The following is a 19,688-nucleotide window of genomic DNA, read 5'->3' on the forward strand; positions in this document are numbered from 1 at the left end:
TGTCAAGATATTGTTTGTATAAGAATGGATGTTTACCTTTGCTTGGTCCAGGCGCTGTAACAGGGCCCTTGTCTGTGGGAGATTTGTGACAGAGATGTAAGTCAGTTTAGACTGAATACATACAAGACATCTTAAGGGATATGGGAAATTGCCCATTATTGAAGCATAAATATCTACCCACTATGGAATAGAGTAGATATTTTTGTTATATAAGAGAGCGTGACATGCAACACATCAAGAACATTTGTACATATTTAAGGTAAACAGGGCATATTTTAAGTGAGTTAAAGAGCATGCTTTTCCAAAGGCTTACAATTGCCATCCTGCTTCTGGTTAAGCATGTAGCTAATGTTATTTATGGATTGCTTGATGATGATTTTCGTTAGTCATATGATGACAGTAGATGCCATCATCTTCTTAAATGAAAGAAAGACCCAATAAATGGGACTTTTTTTTCTATAAGCGCAAGCATACAGAAGTAGTGTAGCCATCAGCTCCTTCAACAGGATCTGATACCATCAGAAAATCGGTTAGTCGAGCAATCATTTCATGATATCAGAACAAAGATACAGTATATCTCCAACAAGATTGTTCAGATAAGACAAGCTACTTAAAATACACATGAAGCAAAAAGATGTTCTATCCAGTAGCAGAGCATGTCGACTCAAACTCACTGTCCTGAATGTGCTATGTGTAGCACAAGTTAATAAGAGAGATATTCAAGAAGAGACATTTTAAAACAAAAATTACTAAAAGACAAAGCAAGAGACTACCTTCAGGTGGTGAAAACTTCTCTGCTAGGGGAGCTGCCAAGGAAGTTGAAGTTGGCGGGGAGATAGTCTTCTCCACAGGTAACCCTTTAGCTACAGAAGCATTTCAAGAAATGACCATTTTGGCCAATATTTGAACCAACATATAATATGAAAGAGCTATAAAAGAGTACAAATAAGACAAGGACATACATGACAAAATGGAAAACAGTGTACCTTCAGAGGGAGATACTCTCTCTGCATGGGGAGCAGATGAAGCCTTTGGAGCTGATGGGGAAGGCTTTGTTTCCACTGTAGGCACTTAGGAAATAGGTATGCCATTGTCACAATCACATATGTATCCCTTGGGCTAAGAGTAATATCAAGATTGACAAAACAATAAAACACAAACAGTTAACACAAACACAAAAGAATATGAGTGGTGGATACACCACATAAGATGGAAGAGGATTGTGTACTTTGTGTACCCTGAAGAGGAGTGGCATCCTCAGCTATAGGAACAGGGGCCATTTCATGGGAAACCTTATAGTCTGGTTTAAAAGAAACTACATTTTTACAGATTCTAGACACTCTACACAGACAACATGCAACCTGTCAAGATGTGAAGGAAGAATATCCAACCAATTACGGTTGTTAATCATGGTCAAGACATAAGATACCTAAAGAAGGTTACATATAGAAGAAGAGTTGTCAATCTTATGATGATTGCGTGAATATGATTTCTCAGAATCAATTGGATACCTTTACGAGTTGTTTGCTGTTGATCCTTCTGTGCATGGCCTTCCTCTGCTGTCTTTCTGATGTTCTCTCTTGGTGTCTCCTGGGGTGTTTGAGAAGTCCTGTACTGAATAGCTTCCTCCTTCATGAGAGAATCAGCTTTCTGATCAGGAAAGGCTACATCCTCAGTGGGAACTTTCTTCATCAGTAGAGTAGGATCCTCCTTAGGGATGGCTCTTTTCTCAGGTGTGGATTGTTTAGATGAAGAGACTTCCTGAGACAAAGTGAGTATCTCAGATGAAGACAGAGAACCTTTTTTCTCTGAAAGAGCCTCTTTCTGAGATGGAGAAACTACTTTTTGAGATGGAATAACTCTCTCCTTTTGAACTACAGCTATTTCATAGGTAGCTTCTTCCTTCAGGTGTATTTGTCTCTGAATTGATCTGCCTTCATCTTCTGGACACATTGATTTCTTGAGCGGTATGTTTTTGTCTTCAGGGGACATAGGTTTTGGGGATTTACTACCTTGATTCTTGGTTAAAGCAGGTTTCTCATATGGAATTCCTTTCTCAGGTAAAACAACTGTTTTAGATGTGACGGCTTCGATTTTTGGAGAAATAACATTTTTGTGAGGAACTGCCTCCACTGTTCGCCTTTCTGAGCCATTTTCAGTTGTCCAATCATCCTTGTACTTCGTGTAAACATCTTCTGGCTTTGACTGAATAATATCCCCTCTTCTCTCATCTGTGCTCGCCTCTTCTTGTCGGTAAATGACTTCTTCTGTCAATAAAGTCCTCTCCACAAACTTCAGCGATGTTTCTTGAGTCATCTCAACCATGGTTGTGGCAGTTACCTCTGTCCTCAATGGAACTGGGGCAACTTAAAGATATAATGAAAGATTCAAGAAAAGCACCATGTAGCGGTGGCAAAGATGACAGAACAACACCAAAACAAAGACAGTTAAAAGCTGAAGGGGATGGGGGTTGTTTTTAGGTCTACAATGTTCTATGTATCCAACATATAATGTAGTAGCTCACAATATATTTCTTGTAATTCTTATACTGATATAATGTGTAGAACTGTTACTTTTGTAGTGCAAGTAACCTAATTATCTGTGGGTGACTATTGTTAAAAAATCTGGATCAACATAAGCTATAACTATCCAGATAATATGAATGTTGACTATTATCAGAGTGTCTTTCATGAAAAGTCTTCTAGCATACCTTTGTTGAGGGTAACGTCTTCCTCCACTTTAGGTTTATCTATTGCCGTTTTCTCAGGATGCACATCCCTTGGCATTACTGGTTAGATGCATATGAAATAATCAAACACAACACGGACATAGGGATATGACTACACACAACAAAGAAATAACCAAAGATTGCATATACTAAAGTTTCAAAAAATTGAAATTTGCGTTTGAAGAAGTTAATTGAGTAAAAGATTGACACAAAAGAATGTCACTTTCAAACTGCAAACTTTTCAAACTGTCATCTCTTCAGAATTTACCTTGCTGCTGTACAGTTTGCCTTTTTGCCTCTGACTGGCCAGCTGTTTGTTGGGGTTTTCTAGTTTCGTCTGTCATGGGTGCCTCTGACTTAACATCCTTGACAACTTCAAAGAATGTGTGAAGTATGATTATTAAAACCTTTGGTCAATAAGCTAAACCATTATCTGCATAGCACACTCTATCGAGTGATTATCTTTTTTCCACTTTGATTAGACGTGATGATCCACAATAACATAACAGAAAACATTCAGGAAGAAATATTACCAAAAATGACAGTTGACACACAAGGCATTAACATTTATCCACACAAGATAGAAGATTAAATTGCAGCATTAGGATAAGTAAGACAGCTGCAACAAGAGGAATGTACTTTCTGTTTTCTATTCAAGTACCTTTTTTCAGTGTGGTATCTGTTGTTTGATGAACTTGAGCTGCATGCGGTTGAGCAACAGGTTCTTTTAAGCCTTGGACTTTTAAAATGTAAAAGAAAGGGGATGTTCACCTAAATTGCTAATACAATCTTTACAGTTTGAGTTTCACTCAGTTACCTGAAATCTGTTTCCATTTTCTAGTCTATTATTGCATTGCTGTGGTCTATAACTCAAGAAAAATAAGCTCTTGATAGATGATATATCAAAAGGGAAATTGAAGTTAACATTTAAATGGAATTCCTATGTTATAGAGGCAGTGTAGAGCAATAGTCTTCAGAAACTGTAGGATACCTTTCTGTGAAATGACATCCTTTGGAGGTTGGGCTGGTTTTCTGACAGGTTCTGTTTGAAGGTACTCTTCATGTACCAAAAAAAGAATCGTTTGGGTTTAATAACCAAACTATAAGAATCCCTAAGTAGGTACTCACATACTACACATCATTTGACAGTACAGCATATGACAAACATTCACATATTGACACACAGTTATTGGGCACAGTTAAAGAGAAGAGTTATAGAAGAAAATATGGAACTGTACCTTTAGCCTGAAGAGTCTCAGGTGACTTTTTGGGTGTGGGTGCTGTCATTGGTTCTGGTTCAAACTGAGTTGAAGGTGCCATTTTTGGTCCGGGTGCAATCTTTGAGTCAGATGGCTTTTTTGGCTCGGTTTTTGGATCAGGAGCCACTTTTGGCTCAGGAGGCATATAAGTTGCAGGGCTAGGCACATCTTTCAGGTAATACAGAAACATAACTATCAATCAGTACCAAGACATCAAAAAGAGGTAAGACTAAGAAAATCAAGAACACACTGAAAGAACATACAACAACCATAACGAACACCCTGGCATTACAGTTACAGTGAATCACCACAAACCATTGAACAGATAGACATTGATTTGTAGAAAGCAAGTATATATGAAACCATTATGCGATACCACAATATATTCACACAAAAACATACGCACATACAACACACAAAACACAAAAGGTTTGATGGGCAAATAAAAACCTAATGAGGTGCAAAGCCTTTGCATCAATCTGAATGGAACATTTTTCAACAAAATGTTTGAACTAATAGATTCTCAAAAAAGTACTCAAAAAAGTCACAGTACTCTGAGCATAAGAACATTTGTGGAAAATGAAAACTTTCCATAAAAACAATAGACACACAAACACATGTTATCACAAGCACTATTACCTTTAGGGGTGGCATGATCTTTTTGCTGGACTACTGGGGTGATCTTTTGTTCTTCTGGCTTCCTTGCTTCAGGCACTTTTAAAACATTGTGATTCAATTTTTTTTAAATCATCTCCAAATATACTATAGGTTGTAAAGATGTTTAACGCTTGACAACGTTCTTGCACAAATACATCAAGAAAGAATGTATCACAAACACATTTAAATTAGACTCACAAAAACATATGGGAAAACCACAGACAAACTTTTTAAGAATCACATTAAAGAATGACCATGAAGGGTCAACATTTTGAGAATACCTTTGCTAGGAGCTGGTGAGACCTTCGTCGCTGGTTTCTCTTCTTGTTTCTTGTAAGCTTCAGGAACTTTAAAGATATGTATTTTGTTAGATCACTTTTACAAAGTTGGAAAATTAGGGGTTATTATCAACCAAATGCATAAGCAAATGTTAATACAAGAATCAAAAACATGAAGATGAAACAAACAGTAGCTACACAGAAGCAGAGAAAGAGTAGCTGCAACAGTACAATATGAGAGCAAGAATAGCTGTATTCAACCATTCCAAGCAAGTCACCAAACAAGAAGTTATGGCATGAAGATGTTGGTAGGACAGATAGAGATGGTAGTTATTTGACATGACAACATATAGTTAAGAAATCCAGACATAGTAAATGCTGGTATCGAGTAGGTTCGACTGAATGAGCATCATTGGCATGATGATCATCTTGCTTGTTAATTTATAGCAGTAAGCTTTTGCTGGCATAATTTTGGTTTGTTATACCTTTGATAGGTATTTCTTCACTCATTCCCACAGTTTGTTTACGAACACTTTCATCAACGGGCGTTCTTTCTGCTGATGAAAGACAAGAGTAATCTTAGAAACTCAGGACTTATATGACATTATATGACAAAGATTGGTCAGCATTATTTAACTAACAACAATACAACACTTCAACATGTTATCATTTATGACTTGGTAACTTGAACAAACACAGGTGAGAGAACATGTACAGTTAAATGGGAAATCACATTCAAGGGACATTAAGACAACAAACATAGCATTCTGACACACATGGAACCTACAAAAGGAAATGTACACATACATGAACAATTACAGAAAACAAACTGACAGTAAGGTGCCCAATTGCCAAAGGCAGACACATTTGCATCACACAATAAAGTTTTCACTAATGATGTTCTCATTATACCTGAGATTGTCGAGTACTGAAGAGATACTTTCTCTTCTTGCATGGTCCAACTTTCAAATGCTATTAAAAGTAACAACCGGTGGTAGAAATAAGAGCACAAATCTCATTTTGATAAGGTAGTTACTCTCTATGACGACAGTTCACACATTACATAATATTTGCAAGAAGTATCAGCCATTATAATATGGATGATGAATGGAAGAGTAGATGAATCAATTATGATGGTTCATTAGATTTTTAGTAATGAGTTAAAGTGCCCAAGATTGATGATAATGGTATTTATTAGGGAAGTAATGATTGTTAAAGATGAACAAAAAGTAGAAATGCAATGCTTTGCATTTCTGATTTCAGCCGACAGATTTAAAGTGTTTCAGTGTGAACTATTTTATAATATTATTAGTATGTTAAGATGGTACAAATCATGAAAGTGATGTACCTTTCACTTCTGTCTTCTTGTAAGAGTATTCAGATGACTCATCTTTTGATTAAAAATCAAGACATATTTATTTAACCAATGTATCTCCAATCGAGGTGACATTTTATGTAAATATTATGTTATTTAGTTATTTGATTCTTACCTTGGTAAGAAACTAACGATGGAACATCTGGAACTTGTATGGATGAATCTGGGACATCTAAGGATTTTATTATAAATAAGGTTTTAGTACCAGAATGGACACTAAGTATGTATTGTGTTGCTATTTTATAAGTTGGATGTGTCTATAACTGAAAATCTCTCAGGCCTTATAAGTAAAACTCTCTGCCCTACATCAAACCATGAAGGATCATACATAATCTGTCTTGAGTCAAAATAAAATTAAGACATAATCAATAAGGTATGTATAAATTCCTACTGGTTCTGATAAAGAGGTATATGCAGTTTTGCTTATCTTGAAAAACCTGTTTCTTATTATTTAGATTTGACAATGACATGATACTCACCATAAGGTACCCTTCCTAACCCAATCTCTGTAAGAGGAGGAGGTCACACATTATAACTCAAGCATAAGTACTGATGTATGGGGGGAAAAGCTAGTAAATGTACAGACCTTTGCCTGAAAGGTAAAGCTCAGCTGTGCTTTTAGCCTCCCCCATGGGTTCCAACTGCGCAATCACCGAGTAAACGCCTAAAGGATTAGTAATGAAGATTGCTGAGTTTATATCAATGTAATTGACAGAGGTGGGAATAAATTAGCTCTATTTTGGGTAACGCTACACACCTTCGTCCTCAGAGGTTACATTTCGGATGATCATAAAGTGTCGTCGCCCTTCACTTCTGAAGTTATATTTTGGGCACTCTTTAAGCTCCCAAGTGTCTTTATACCACGTAACGATAGCATTGTCGAAGGACACCTCACATTCAAAGGTGGCAGACTGTCGCTCATTCACCTCAATGTTCCGGATGCGTTTGGTGAATTGAATTTGGTCAGCTAAAGACAAATAATGGGGATTTGTGATTACAAAGATCCTAAAATATTTATATTTAGATAGTTTGGTTCTAAAGGCTTAAATACTTAAATACTTAAAACCTATTTTCAAATAAATAGCTGCATAATTTTTACAGTGTTGGGATTTTACTTTTTTATAATAAAATTAAGGCAATTGCAACATGAGAACAAAGCTTAAAGTTTAAAATAACACATTGACATAAACTTGACATTAACAGTACATGTAAGCTATGAGAAGAAAAGAGGTTAGTAAGTGACACCCTGAGATCTATTTGCTCAAGTGAGGTGTCAATATGTCCCCTTACCTGGGTGGGAGACATCTTCATCTGACAAGAAAAGCAAGGCAATGCTTGATCCTTTACTATTCAGTACATGTATGGAAACAAGACATTAATAAATCCTACCTGTCACTGTCAGCTTGGCACTGGAGATGTGTGGGCCACAAACCACACGGTAGTTGCCCTGGTCCTTGGACTGACACTGCTTGATCTTCAGAATGTGGCGGTCACCAACAATGCTGATTTCATATTTGTCATCATTGTCAAGCTTCTGTGTTGCCTTGTACCAGGACAAGGAAATCTCAGGGTAGTTGATCTTGACCTCACACTCAAACACCGCTGTCTTGTTTTCAGGAGTACTCTGGTCTTTGATGTCTTTCACTAGAGTGACAGGCTACACAAACAAACATTATTTAACACAATGGGTCCATTCTATATTCCGATAGTAGACCTTAAATAATTGGAAGTGTCAATGAATACATAAATTGTTAAGAACATTCAGTACCTCTGCCTGCATTTTTGATTGCAGACCACTCATAAATCTGTCCAAATCATCATCATTGGCTCTTCCTCCATGCTCTGACTCCTGGTGCAGAGAAACAACACTTGGTAATATTTGGCTATAGTGGTCATCATTGGTGCAGATGTATCAGGTTTGAATGTTAAAGTAGAATCTATACTTCATTTTGTTTCTCACCTGTGTTCCACTTTCTGCAGCTTTCTCCCTCTTCAGTTGCTCAATGGCCTGAAGGAGGCCACGGTAGTCAGTGATTCCATACATTTGGGCATATTTCTCATACTCCTTAGGATCCACATTTCTGAGCAACTCTACTATGTCAATATCCTGGTCCTTCTTGGGACTTTTCTGTTTAGATGGAGTCCTGTGAGGAAGCAGACACGCTGATGTTAAACAAGTTTGGATTTAAACATAATGCGATTGAAAGCATTATTTGCAATCACACTTACTTTTTTAGTTTGGCTCGGAAGTCTCCATCAAGTCCAGATTCCTTCTTTTCATCAACAATCAAGTCAGTGCTGCTTTCTATTTCCCCTTCCTTGTTAGATGCAACACATCTGTACTGCCCAGAGTCAGATTTGGTCACTTCTCTGATCTCCAACTTGGCCTCCTGGCCCTTCTGCTCAATAGTGATGCGACCTCCATGAGTGATCTGCCTCCACTTGCCCTTCATCCATTTCACATTCGGAATGGGATCACCTCCGACTTTGGCAATGAATGTTGCAGTGCCCTCTGAAAAGGGATGAAAGATAATACATTTATGACGTTGAAACATTAATCATTTATGAGTGCAGATATCTCTATTTAGCATTATAAATCTGACACACTTACTTTCACAAACATGGGCAGTCTTTGGCTCCTCAATGAAAAACAGATTGTCCAGTCTTTTCGCTGGGGCACTTGGCGCTGCGGCACTTGGCGCAGGGGCAGTTTGCGCTGGTACACTTGGCGCTGGGGCTGCATCTCCTATGAAAAAAACAACCCGGATGCTCAATAAATAGAATGTCATTGTCATTCACATAGGTAGGTAGTTACTTTATTGATCCCAAAGAGAAATTACAGAATATATACTGTAAATGAATAATACATATAATAAAACATGGCAAGTTACTTCATAATGTACTATAAATAAAACATTCAGTTATCTGATATGAAATAACTATGAAACTTTATGAGAACTTTGGAAATAAAATGATTACTATAATCAGCAATACATGTATTACCTCTCATTGTCACTTTGGACTTGCAGAATTCACTGCCAGCCTGATTTGAAGCCTTGCAGAGGTAGTCCCCTGCATCGGTTTTTGACACTTGGCTGACTTCCAAACATGCAGTGCTGTCAGCAAAGGTGATCTTAGTGTTGCCTGTGGATTTCAGTTCTCTCCTGTCCTTCATCCACTGAATCTTGATGGGAGGTGATCCAAAGACGTGGCATCTAAGGGTCAGCTTCTCTCCCACATTCACACTCACTGGTTTCAGAGGGATGTCGAAAACTGGAGGCTTCTTGTGCTCTGTGAAGATCAGAGGATCACAAATTGGAAAGGTTTAGGGACTTCATTTAGGGAACATTAATGTAACGTAATGCAATAAATATCTAACCTAATTATAATGTGATGTGTGCTTTAAAATGAAACAAACCTGTTATGGTGAGAGCCACTTGGTAGGAGGCAGAGCCAGCTTCATTGGTGGCTTTGCAGGAGTACATACCACTGTCTGAAATCTGAGCGTTCTTGATACACAACGCAGGTGCATTACTCTTGAAGGTAATATCATACTTATCGGAGCTGTGAATTTCACTGTTGTTTTTGCACCAAGTGATGGTCATGGGTTGAGATCCAGATAAGAGGCTCTCAATATTCACAACCTGGCCTTCTGAGTTTTCCATGGTGTCAAAAGGCTTTTTGGTGAAGTTGGGAGGAATTTTACGCTCTGGTGACAAAATACACAGGGCACAATATTAATATAGGTATTATCACTAAAGTTAAAATGTTAGTCTGAGTTTAACATAGTCGTTAAAAGCACCTGTACAAAGACAAATAGTAATAAAACAATTATTCATTAGTAATAAGAAATTATATCAGTAATCAAAATCCCTGTTGTTGCCTTTTATAAATATAAACAGAATAAGGCCATTATGAGTAATAAGGGTTTGTTAGTGATTTACCTATTGCCACCTGAGCATGGCATATATCAGTTCCTGCTCCATTGGAAATTTCGCAAGAGTATCTTCCAGCAGCCTCATATCTGTCACTGTTGAGGACTTCCAGGATGCAGGAAGTGTCAGTGGTTCTGACATTATACTGATAAGAAGCCCATATTATTTTGCCATCCTTTAGCCAATTTATAAAAATCCTAGGAGTTCCAGTGAATGTGCACTCAAGTTTCAAAGGTTGTGCCAGTTCAATTCGCATATCCTTCAGCTTCTTCACAAAGTGGACAGGTTCTGAGTGGAGTAACATTGACAAAGGTTACAAAATTGTTGATGTGTTCACATGCTTATGAATAAGACTCACATACGTATAATAGCATGTATGTAAACTGCAGTTTTGGTTTGTTCTTAGAGGCTTTAAAGATTTAAGCACAAATTGATTATCCGTCAATATCTTAACAAACCTTGGACCGTCAGTGTAGCTGAACAAGACGCAGTTCCAACATTATTTGTAGTTATGCAAGTGTATTCCCCTGAGTGTCTGAGTTCACTGCGGGTTATCTTTAGGACAGCAGTGTTATCATCATAAGAAAGTATATATTTCCCATCATTTGTCAAAGATCCGCCATCTTTAAGCCAGGAAACCTCAAGAGGAGAGGATCCTACAACCCGACACTCAAATCTAACTGGCTGTCCTATAGCCTTCTGGAGGCTAACAAGTTTTTTGGGAAATGTGGGTGGCGTTTTGATATCTAGAATAGAGCAATTAGACAGAAATGTTTGAATCTGTTTACATGAGTAACGTCACAGTTTCAGAAAAAAAGAAAAGCGAGCATCACCTTTCACAACCAGTCTGCATCTACTGGAGGAAGTTCCAATGCGGTTTTCTGCCTTGCAGGTGTATTCTCCATCCTCAAACTTGGTTGCTTTACTTATTTTCAAAGTGGCTATGCCATTAAGGTACTCCATTTTACAATTACTAGTTTCTCGCTGTTTTCCATCAGACTTGAACCACGACACTGTAATGTCAGGGGTTCCTCCAATATGGCATCTTAAGCAAACCGCATCACCCATATTTATCTCCTTTGATTCCAAAGTTTCAATAAAGTATGGTCGTTCTGAAGAAACACATACAATTCAATGAGTAATAAAACAAATATTCTTGATGAACTGAAGTATGATGGTGAATTTATATTAGAAAGAAGCATTTTTTATATTTACCTAATATGGACACTTGCGCGTGACACGTGTCACTTCCAACTCCATTAGAAACTTCACAAGAGTATCTTCCAGATGCCTGAAGCCTATCACTGTTCAGTACCTCCAGGATACAGGAGGTGTCTGTGGTCATCACATTATACTGATAAGAGGCCCAGATCGGCTTGCCATCTTTCATCCAGGTAACAAATATTCTTTGGCTTCCAGTAAATGTGCACTCAAGTTTCAAAGGTTTTCCCTTTTCAGAGGAAATGTCCTTTAGCTTCTTCACAAAGTGGACGGGTTCTGAGAGAAGCAATGTTGACATTAGTTGCAATGCTTATAATAACATGGACAAATTAAGACTACTTGAATGTTCTGTCATAACGAACCTTTTACAAACAAGTGAACCGGACAGCTCTCCTTCCCAGCATCATTAATGATCTGACATGTATACTCTCCAGAGTGGGATTTATCAATTTTGAACAACTCCAGAGTGGCTTTATTGTCCCGTAAAGCAATTGTACAGTCCTTTCCAGACACAATTTCTCTTGTGCCCCTAAACCATTTGACTTTCAAAGGGGAGCTTCCTTTAACAATTGCTGAGAAAGTAACATTTGAGCTCAGCAGAGCACCCTTTTGCGCTGGTTTTTCCACAAAAGATGGAGGCTCTGAACAGAAAAGAAATGTAGCAGGGTAAGTATGTGGTTTCTGAAATAAGTTACCATATTCCTCTTGCTGAAAAATATATCATTACACTGTGTGCTTGACAACTATTGATACTGACCTTTTACTACCATTGAAGCGCTTGTTTCACCGGTTCCTGCTGTGTTAACAGCCTTGCATGTGTACTTTCCAGAGTCAGACAACTTAAGAGATGGCACTCTCATTTTGCAAGTGTTATCACTGCATGTAATGTCGCAATTTGGCCCACTCTTGATCTCGCGGCCATCGTGGTACCAAGAGGTAGTGAAAGGAGGAGAGCCAGAAACTTTGCATTCCATTTCACCAGGTTTACCCACAATAGTGTGAGTGTCCCTGAGTTTCCTGATGAATGTGGGTGGGATCATCTTATCTGTTTCGAAGAATAATTGATTAGATTGATTGTTGAGCTACTTATTAGATCATGTAGTGGAATATGAATATGATAGTAAATATCCAATGTCAGAAAAAGCAGATATGGCACCAACCTAGGACAGTGAGATTGGTTTTGCAGGACACACTGCCAGCTTCATTTTGGACCTCAAATGAGTATTCTCCTGTGTCACCTTTCCCTGCTGACAAAACTTTCAGGGTGGAGACCATCTTTGAGAAGGTGATTTTATACTTGCTGCCAGAGGAGAGCTCAACACCATCCTTAAACCATTTGGTTTTCAGTTCAGGTGTCCCTGACACAGTGACCTCTAGAGTTGCTGTATCCCCTGCCTTGGCATTTAAAGACTCAAGGCTCTCCACAATTGTGGCAGGCTCTGAAAGTTTAAATAGCATATTTAGATTATGAAAATTTACAAATTCTGATTACTGGCAAGAATCAAATAAGAGTTTTACAAACCGAGGACAGTGACGTTAGAAACACACTCCACAACTCCAGCATCATTTTTGAGTTGGCAAGTATATTTTCCAGGAGTGGTTGAGTCTGCTTTTAACACCTTCAAGGTAACTATATTGTTTTCAAAAGTTATTTTCCGGTTATCTCCATCTCTGAGAATGTGGTCCTTGTCCTGAACCCAGGACACAGTCATTGGCTGAGCGCCTTTGACAGAGGCAGTTAGAGTCATTTCCTGACCATATTTAACTGACTGGTTGGTGAGTTTCTTCACAAACACTGGTGGTTCTGAGAGGAAAAAAAGATAGTGGTGAAGAGCTGGGATCATCTTGTTATACAGTGATCCCATATTCACACAATTCAAAATGTACTAACCTCTGAGAGTAATGGAAGTTTGACAGGTTTCACTCCCTACATTGTTTGTTGCCCTGCACTCGTATTGGCCTCCATCTGAGCCATCCAATCCAAGGACAAGCAGACTGGCAGAGCTACCCTCATTCACCATCTTATACTTTCTGCTTTCCTTAACAACCCTTTTGTCCTTGAACCAGATAATCTCAAAAGGTGCTGTGCCATACAGCTCACAGGAGAAGCTGACATCTTTGCCCTTAATTCCCTCCACAGGCTTCGGCACTTTAACGAAGGATGGTGGATCTAGAAACAATATAACCAATTTTGTTAACATTTTGTTGTATCGTTCCATAGCAGTCTGTTCGCATACTTTCAAGCAAGTGGCAAGTCCAAAGAACAACGATCTTCCAAGGGACATGCTATACAGTCCATGCTAGAAATACCGAAAGTGCAACGGTTTAATTAATAGTGTAACCAGGCACAAATAGGACAATCTCTTATTCTTACAATAAGAAATAAGTAAACAACCAAACATGTCAGAAATGTTATCAATAAAAGGAGAACTCATTCCTGTGATGTTCATGCTACAGAAAGTCATTTTGTATCTGTAATATTTTTACTGCAAACAAGTCAATCAGTGGAGGGAATAATTCTGCTTTGAGGTTCATGCTGCAAACGATTTAAAGAATCAATTCAGAACTATGAATTATGAAACGAAAATGTCGAAAAACAGGGAGGTCCATGCTTAAGTAAATTCACAAAGAACATCCAAATTTCAGTCGAGGAAACTTGAAGTGCATAAAGACATTTCACCATCCAGTAGCTAACCTTGGACAGCGAGAATGGTGCTGCAGCTTATGCTTCCAGCATCATTTTGGGCCTCGCAGGTGTAGACACCCTTGTCATCAAATCTTGCAGTAAGCATCTGAAGGACTGCCGTTGTGTCGGCAAACGATGTTCTATAGTTGTCACCGTCTGTTATCTTTTTGTCATTTTTGTACCAGCACATTTTCAGAGAGCGTCCACTGGTAACTTTGCACTCAAGACGAACTGGGTCACACTGCTTCACGAAAGTGTGGAGCGGTAATTTCAGGATAAATTCAGGGGATTCTGCAAAGTCAAAAAGTGATAAGTTATTAAAACTAAAATGCTGAAAAGATTAAGCAATACGAATATGGTTATGCAGATTAGGCAAATGAATGTTGAATGGATTTTTTGCTGTTTAAGATAACAGACAATGCTGAAAAAAAGAAACAGTGAGCATACTGTAAAACATGCATATGAAGAAACAATGAAAATTAAGAAAAAAGATGGACTTGATTTAGTGACAGAAGCATAAAAAAAGAGTGTAGTCCAACCTGTCACCAGTAAAGTGGCTGCACACTTCACTGTGCCAGCATCATTCCTAACTTGGCAAAAGTAAACTCCACTTTGCAAAAGTCCAACTGAGTAAAGATCTAAGAAGGAAGTGTAGCTCTCCACTCCAATCAAACATGATGGTCCAGTCATAAGCTCCAAGTCATTCTTGAACCATTTCACAGTGAAAGGAGGTGTTCCCTCATATACACTCTTGAAGTGTATAGTGGACTTTGGAACAACGGCCTGAGACTTGGGTTCACATACAAATCTTGGAGGCACTAGAAATCCATTTAAAGAAAGATCTAATAAGATACACGTCTACAGCTGGGAACCTCAACCCATGCACACTTGATTAAATATAATGTCTAATACACTCTTCAGTTCTAATATTAAGGATAAGTACTGTATATAAATACATTGTAAGCTGTTGCTGTGGTGACCTGCTAAGGCTCAAGTATGCACGCAAATATTTTCACAGTATGTTCAAAATATTCAAAGATTATATTAAACAAATCAATACTATTAATTTCATCCCAACCTTTTGCTTTTAGAGCACCACTGCATTCACAACTTCCCGCTTTGTTTGTTATGTTGCATGAGTATTCTCCAGTATGGTCCTCATCAAAATAATTGATCTCCAGTGATACTGTATTGTCAATGTGTGCTAACTTATACTTGGCTTCACTGGAGATTACATGTCCATCTTTACTCCACTGTACTTCCATTGGCAAAGAACCAAAGACCTTGCATTCCAAATTAACCACAGAGCCCAATATCTCTTGAACATCCATCAATTTCTTGGTGAACTTCGGAGGAATGACTTGTTCTGTTACAATGACAATGAGCGCAGGTCATTTTAGGTTTTCAATTCTGCCATAATTTCTAAAACAAAAGGCAATTAAATAGAGGTTACTAACCTACAACATTCAGTTTAATTAAGCAACTGCATTTGCCAACTGAGTTTTCTGCCTCAAACAGATAGCTTCCTCCATCTTCTTGCAGCGTAGACATAATTTTACAACTGCTGAGATTTTTCTCAAAATGTATTTTGTTTTTCCTGCTAGGTAGGAGTTCTCTGCCATCTTTACTCCACTTGACTTTGATATCAGGAGTTCCACCTACTCTACATTCCACGCTGACTGGATCACCTTGAGTTACAGTGACTACTTCTGGTTTCTCTATTATCCTGGGAGGCTCTACAACACAAGGAGGCGATATGAAGACTGTTAACAGACATGAAGATTGTTAAACTAAAAAACAATCTGAATGACGATGTAAGGTAATCAAAGACAAACCTTGCACCATGAGGGTTGCAAAGCACTTGTCTTGTCCAGCTTCATTATTGACAAGGCAGGTGTATTGCCCACTGTGACAGGCTTCACAGACCGGAATTGTTAGGGTTGCCACATTATCCCGGAAAGTACTTTCAATCTTCGGATCATCCAAGATCCATTTATCATTGTTTTGCCATTGTACAGACAGAGGGGGTGATCCGTTCACCACACACTGAAATGTGGCCACATTTCCCAAAATTGAGGCCACATTTTCAATTTTCCTTACAAAAGATGGTGGGGCTGATGTGAAGAAAGCATGTCATTATAATTACACCTTTTTATAGGCAAGACATTGCTAGTGGTAGTTTGAAATTACAAGACAAACCTCTCATAGACACTGTCGTGAAGCCCGAACAACTGCCCACCTCGTTGGCAACTATTAACTGATAATCCCCCATGTCTGACACATCACAGCCTTGGATTTTAAGAGTGACATTAAAATCGCACTGTTTGATTATGTGTTTTTGACTGGGTCTAATCAGCTTGTTATCCTTGTGCCAGGTCACCTCAAATGGTGCAGTTCCTGCCACTTGGCAGTCCAATTCTGCCACAGAGCCTTTTACAACCTCTCGAGGTGTTAGATCCTCTACAAAGGATGGTGGCTCTGAAACAAGGAAACAAGAAGGCATGTTTTCATGAACTAGCCAAGTGGTGTTCACTTGTTAGTGTAAATGCTCAAAGTCTTCCTTAGCAAACAACAGTTAGACCCACCTTTCACTGCTAGTTCCATACTGCAACTTTCACTGCCTGCTTCATTGCAGGCTTCACAATAGTATACCCCACTGTCTTGGAAGCCAGTGTCACAAATCTGCAAGCTTGCCATGGAGTTGGAAAATGTAATTCCATGTTTTCTACTTTGATTGATCTCAATCCCATCTCTGAACCAGTGTATGGATATAGCTGGTGTGCCAATCACCTTGCATTCAAATAGTTTTTTGTCCCCATGTTTAATCACTGATACTCTCTCAGGTTTTTCAAGGAAAGTGGGGGGTTCTGAAAGAATGTATTAATATGTAAGTTTGTTAACAGCCTGGCACCACATTAACAACAAGTGTGAGTAAAGATATATATCAAAGATACCTTTGACAAAGAGTGTTGCTTGACACACAGCTGATCCTACAGTGTTCTTAATTTCACAGACATAGTCTCCAGAGTCTGAGCGCTGTGCAGAGAAGAGTTCCAGTGAACTTGAGGAATTATCCTTACTCACAGAGAAGGTAGACCCTGACAATATCTCTTTTTTGTCCTTAAACCATTTTATGGTCAACGGTGGAGTGCCAGACACAAAGACATTAAACTGGACCTTGGAGCCAAGCAAAGCATCCATTGATGCAGGCTTTTCTATGACACATGGTGGTTCTGTAGAGGAAAGGTAAATGCTTTCTTTAGTATGCAAACTCTTTATGTAAAGTAGGCCACTTAATTTAAGAAATTTGAAATGTAGGCCAACCTTTTACAGTTAAGGTACCAGAGCACTGGTCAGTCCCAGCTTTGTTTTTAGCAATGCAGGTATAGCAACCAGTGTCGAAACTATCAAGACGACAGATTTCCAAAAATGCCAAGTTATCAAAGAATGTGAATTTGTGCTTCTCATCACTCTTGATCTCATTTCCATCTTTGTACCAGAAAACAGTCATAGGCAGAGAGCCAGATACAAGACATTCCAAATGGTCAAAGGATCCTTTGATATTCTCGGTTTCCTTCAGCCTTCTTGTAAAAGAAGGTTTGATTATCTGATCTACAATGGACAAGGAGTAAATAGTACAATGAGCGTGGATCTTGCTTCAGAATTATAGAAGTGTGCTTCCAAACATTTAAGAAAAAACTTTCATGAACTGACCGAGAACAGTTACTGTAGCCTCACAAGAGCTTTGTCCAACGTCATTTGAAACCTCAAAAATGTAGTCACCGCTATCGCTTTTCGCTGTAGCAAGAATAATCAGTGTGGAAATTGTCTCAGTGCATTGCACTTTATATCTTTGGCCTGAAGTCAGCTCCCTTCCATCCTTCAGCCATTTGGTACTAAGGACTTTACTTCCTGAAAACCTGCATTCAAGAGTAGCTGGATCTCCTGTGGTAACGCTGACAGACTTTACTTGCTCTATGATTTTTGCTGGTTCTGTGGTACAACAACAAAGAATCAAATAATAAATAATGTCCTGTTCTGTGTTACTGAAACAAGTACAGCACCGTAACAGACAGACAAACATTTAATGGATTAGCGTATTAGATGGAGATGGCCACAAAGTTCAACCAACCTCTGACTGTAAGCATTGCAATGCATTTCTGACTCCCAGCATCGTTCTGTGCCTGACAGATATATTTTCCTCCATGTGTAATCTGGGTGTTTTTCAAACTCAGCACCGCAGAAGTGGTTTCATAGGACATCCTAATATGTTCATCATCTGTAAGCTCATGATCATCTTTGATCCAAGACACAGTCATGGGCAGTGATCCAGACAGCATACACTGCATAAAGATCTCAGAACCCACTATGGAACTGATGTTTTCTATTCTTTGAACAAACGATGGAGGTTCTATTGAAGGAAACCCATACATAAAATCAGAAAAAAATGAATTATACAGTTACAATAGCTGTACAACTATCTTTCAAATAATACATTGCCTTTAAACTAACCTTTTAATGTTATTTGGTAATAACATGAAGACTCTCCAACATCATTAACTATCGTGCACTGGTACTTTCCAACATCTCCAGGCTCACATTTCAGAATCTGAAGAGTGACTTTCTCATTATGCACATGTATCTTATGCCTTTTGTCGTTTCTGATTAGTTTGGTGTCATGATAGCAATGTATTTCAAATGGCAGAGAGCCAGACACTGTGCCTTCTAAGACTAGGTCAGATCCTTTTACAACTTCAGTCGTCTCAAAAGCCCTCACAAACATCGGAGGTTCTACAATAAAGAGATAATAATGTTGTTATATACAATGTTGCTAAACGTTTAGATCCACTAAATAGTTTGCAATGCTGTGCTTTTACAAACCTTTGACTGTCACTGTGCTGCTGCAGCGATTACTACCAGCATCACTTGATGCCACACAAACATAATCTCCACTATCATCAACAGTGGAGTTGACTATCTCCAATGTGGCTACTGAGTTAATGAAGGAGATTTGGTACTTTTGATTTGGATATATCTCATTCTCATTTTTCAGCCATTTTATACTGATCACAGGGCTGCCCTGTACTTTGCTGGACAACTGAAGAGTCTGCCCATTTTTCACAAGCTTTGAAGTCTCAAGCTTCATAGAAAATGTGGGTGGTTCTGTAAATGGACAATTATATTAGACATAACACAATACATTATGAACAGTATTAACAGTTCCAGTTGATTAATAAAAGACAATGCACCTTTAACAAACAGCACCGCAGTGCATGATACTTTCCCAGCATCGTTGGTTACGTGACAACTGTAGATTGCAGAGTCAGAAGCTTTGACAGAGTGAAGCTCCAAGAAGCTTGATGAGGCGTCTTTCTTGATGAAACATGAGCCTCCAGTTGATACCTCTTTGTCTTCTTTGAACCATTTAACAGTAAAAGGAGCTGTTCCAGAGAAAGCTGCCTTCAAGATGACCGCATATCCTGGTATGACATCTTGAGAATCAGGTTTAATTGTGAAGCTTGGCGGTTCTAAATTCAGTTTGAAAAAGA

At 38.5% G+C, this 19,688-nt stretch overlaps 1 protein-coding gene across 1 annotated transcript in view; it reads right to left on the reverse strand.

Moving 5' to 3' along the window:
- Window positions 1-19,688, reverse strand: part of LOC134016979 (titin-like) — a 137,283-nt gene that overhangs the window by 90,159 nt on the left and 27,436 nt on the right. The window contains exons 48-81 of the mRNA XM_062456225.1: window positions 19,389-19,667; window positions 19,021-19,302; window positions 18,652-18,930; window positions 18,272-18,550; window positions 17,854-18,132; window positions 17,094-17,372; window positions 16,725-17,006; window positions 16,339-16,617; window positions 15,975-16,253; window positions 15,597-15,875; window positions 15,218-15,505; window positions 14,679-14,957; window positions 14,149-14,430; window positions 13,345-13,623; window positions 12,976-13,257; window positions 12,614-12,892; window positions 12,211-12,498; window positions 11,816-12,094; window positions 11,448-11,729; window positions 11,066-11,344; window positions 10,691-10,978; window positions 10,242-10,520; window positions 9,716-10,006; window positions 9,301-9,588; window positions 8,909-9,013; window positions 8,527-8,809; window positions 8,258-8,441; window positions 8,066-8,146; window positions 7,687-7,954; window positions 7,055-7,264; window positions 6,884-6,961; window positions 6,777-6,803; window positions 6,413-6,469; window positions 37-72 (exon numbers count right to left, since the gene is read on the reverse strand). Of these exons, the coding sequence (XP_062312209.1) occupies window positions 37-72; window positions 6,413-6,469; window positions 6,777-6,803; window positions 6,884-6,961; window positions 7,055-7,264; window positions 7,687-7,954; window positions 8,066-8,146; window positions 8,258-8,441; window positions 8,527-8,809; window positions 8,909-9,013; window positions 9,301-9,588; window positions 9,716-10,006; window positions 10,242-10,520; window positions 10,691-10,978; window positions 11,066-11,344; window positions 11,448-11,729; window positions 11,816-12,094; window positions 12,211-12,498; window positions 12,614-12,892; window positions 12,976-13,257; window positions 13,345-13,623; window positions 14,149-14,430; window positions 14,679-14,957; window positions 15,218-15,505; window positions 15,597-15,875; window positions 15,975-16,253; window positions 16,339-16,617; window positions 16,725-17,006; window positions 17,094-17,372; window positions 17,854-18,132; window positions 18,272-18,550; window positions 18,652-18,930; window positions 19,021-19,302; window positions 19,389-19,667 (8,088 nt within the window). The remainder of the gene's footprint in view (window positions 1-36; window positions 73-6,412; window positions 6,470-6,776; window positions 6,804-6,883; window positions 6,962-7,054; window positions 7,265-7,686; window positions 7,955-8,065; window positions 8,147-8,257; window positions 8,442-8,526; window positions 8,810-8,908; window positions 9,014-9,300; window positions 9,589-9,715; window positions 10,007-10,241; window positions 10,521-10,690; window positions 10,979-11,065; window positions 11,345-11,447; window positions 11,730-11,815; window positions 12,095-12,210; window positions 12,499-12,613; window positions 12,893-12,975; window positions 13,258-13,344; window positions 13,624-14,148; window positions 14,431-14,678; window positions 14,958-15,217; window positions 15,506-15,596; window positions 15,876-15,974; window positions 16,254-16,338; window positions 16,618-16,724; window positions 17,007-17,093; window positions 17,373-17,853; window positions 18,133-18,271; window positions 18,551-18,651; window positions 18,931-19,020; window positions 19,303-19,388; window positions 19,668-19,688) is intronic.

The sequence above is a fragment of the Osmerus eperlanus genome, chromosome 3 (assembly GCF_963692335.1).
Source record: "Osmerus eperlanus chromosome 3, fOsmEpe2.1, whole genome shotgun sequence".
In the NCBI taxonomy this organism is placed as follows: Eukaryota; Metazoa; Chordata; class Actinopteri; order Osmeriformes; family Osmeridae; genus Osmerus; species Osmerus eperlanus.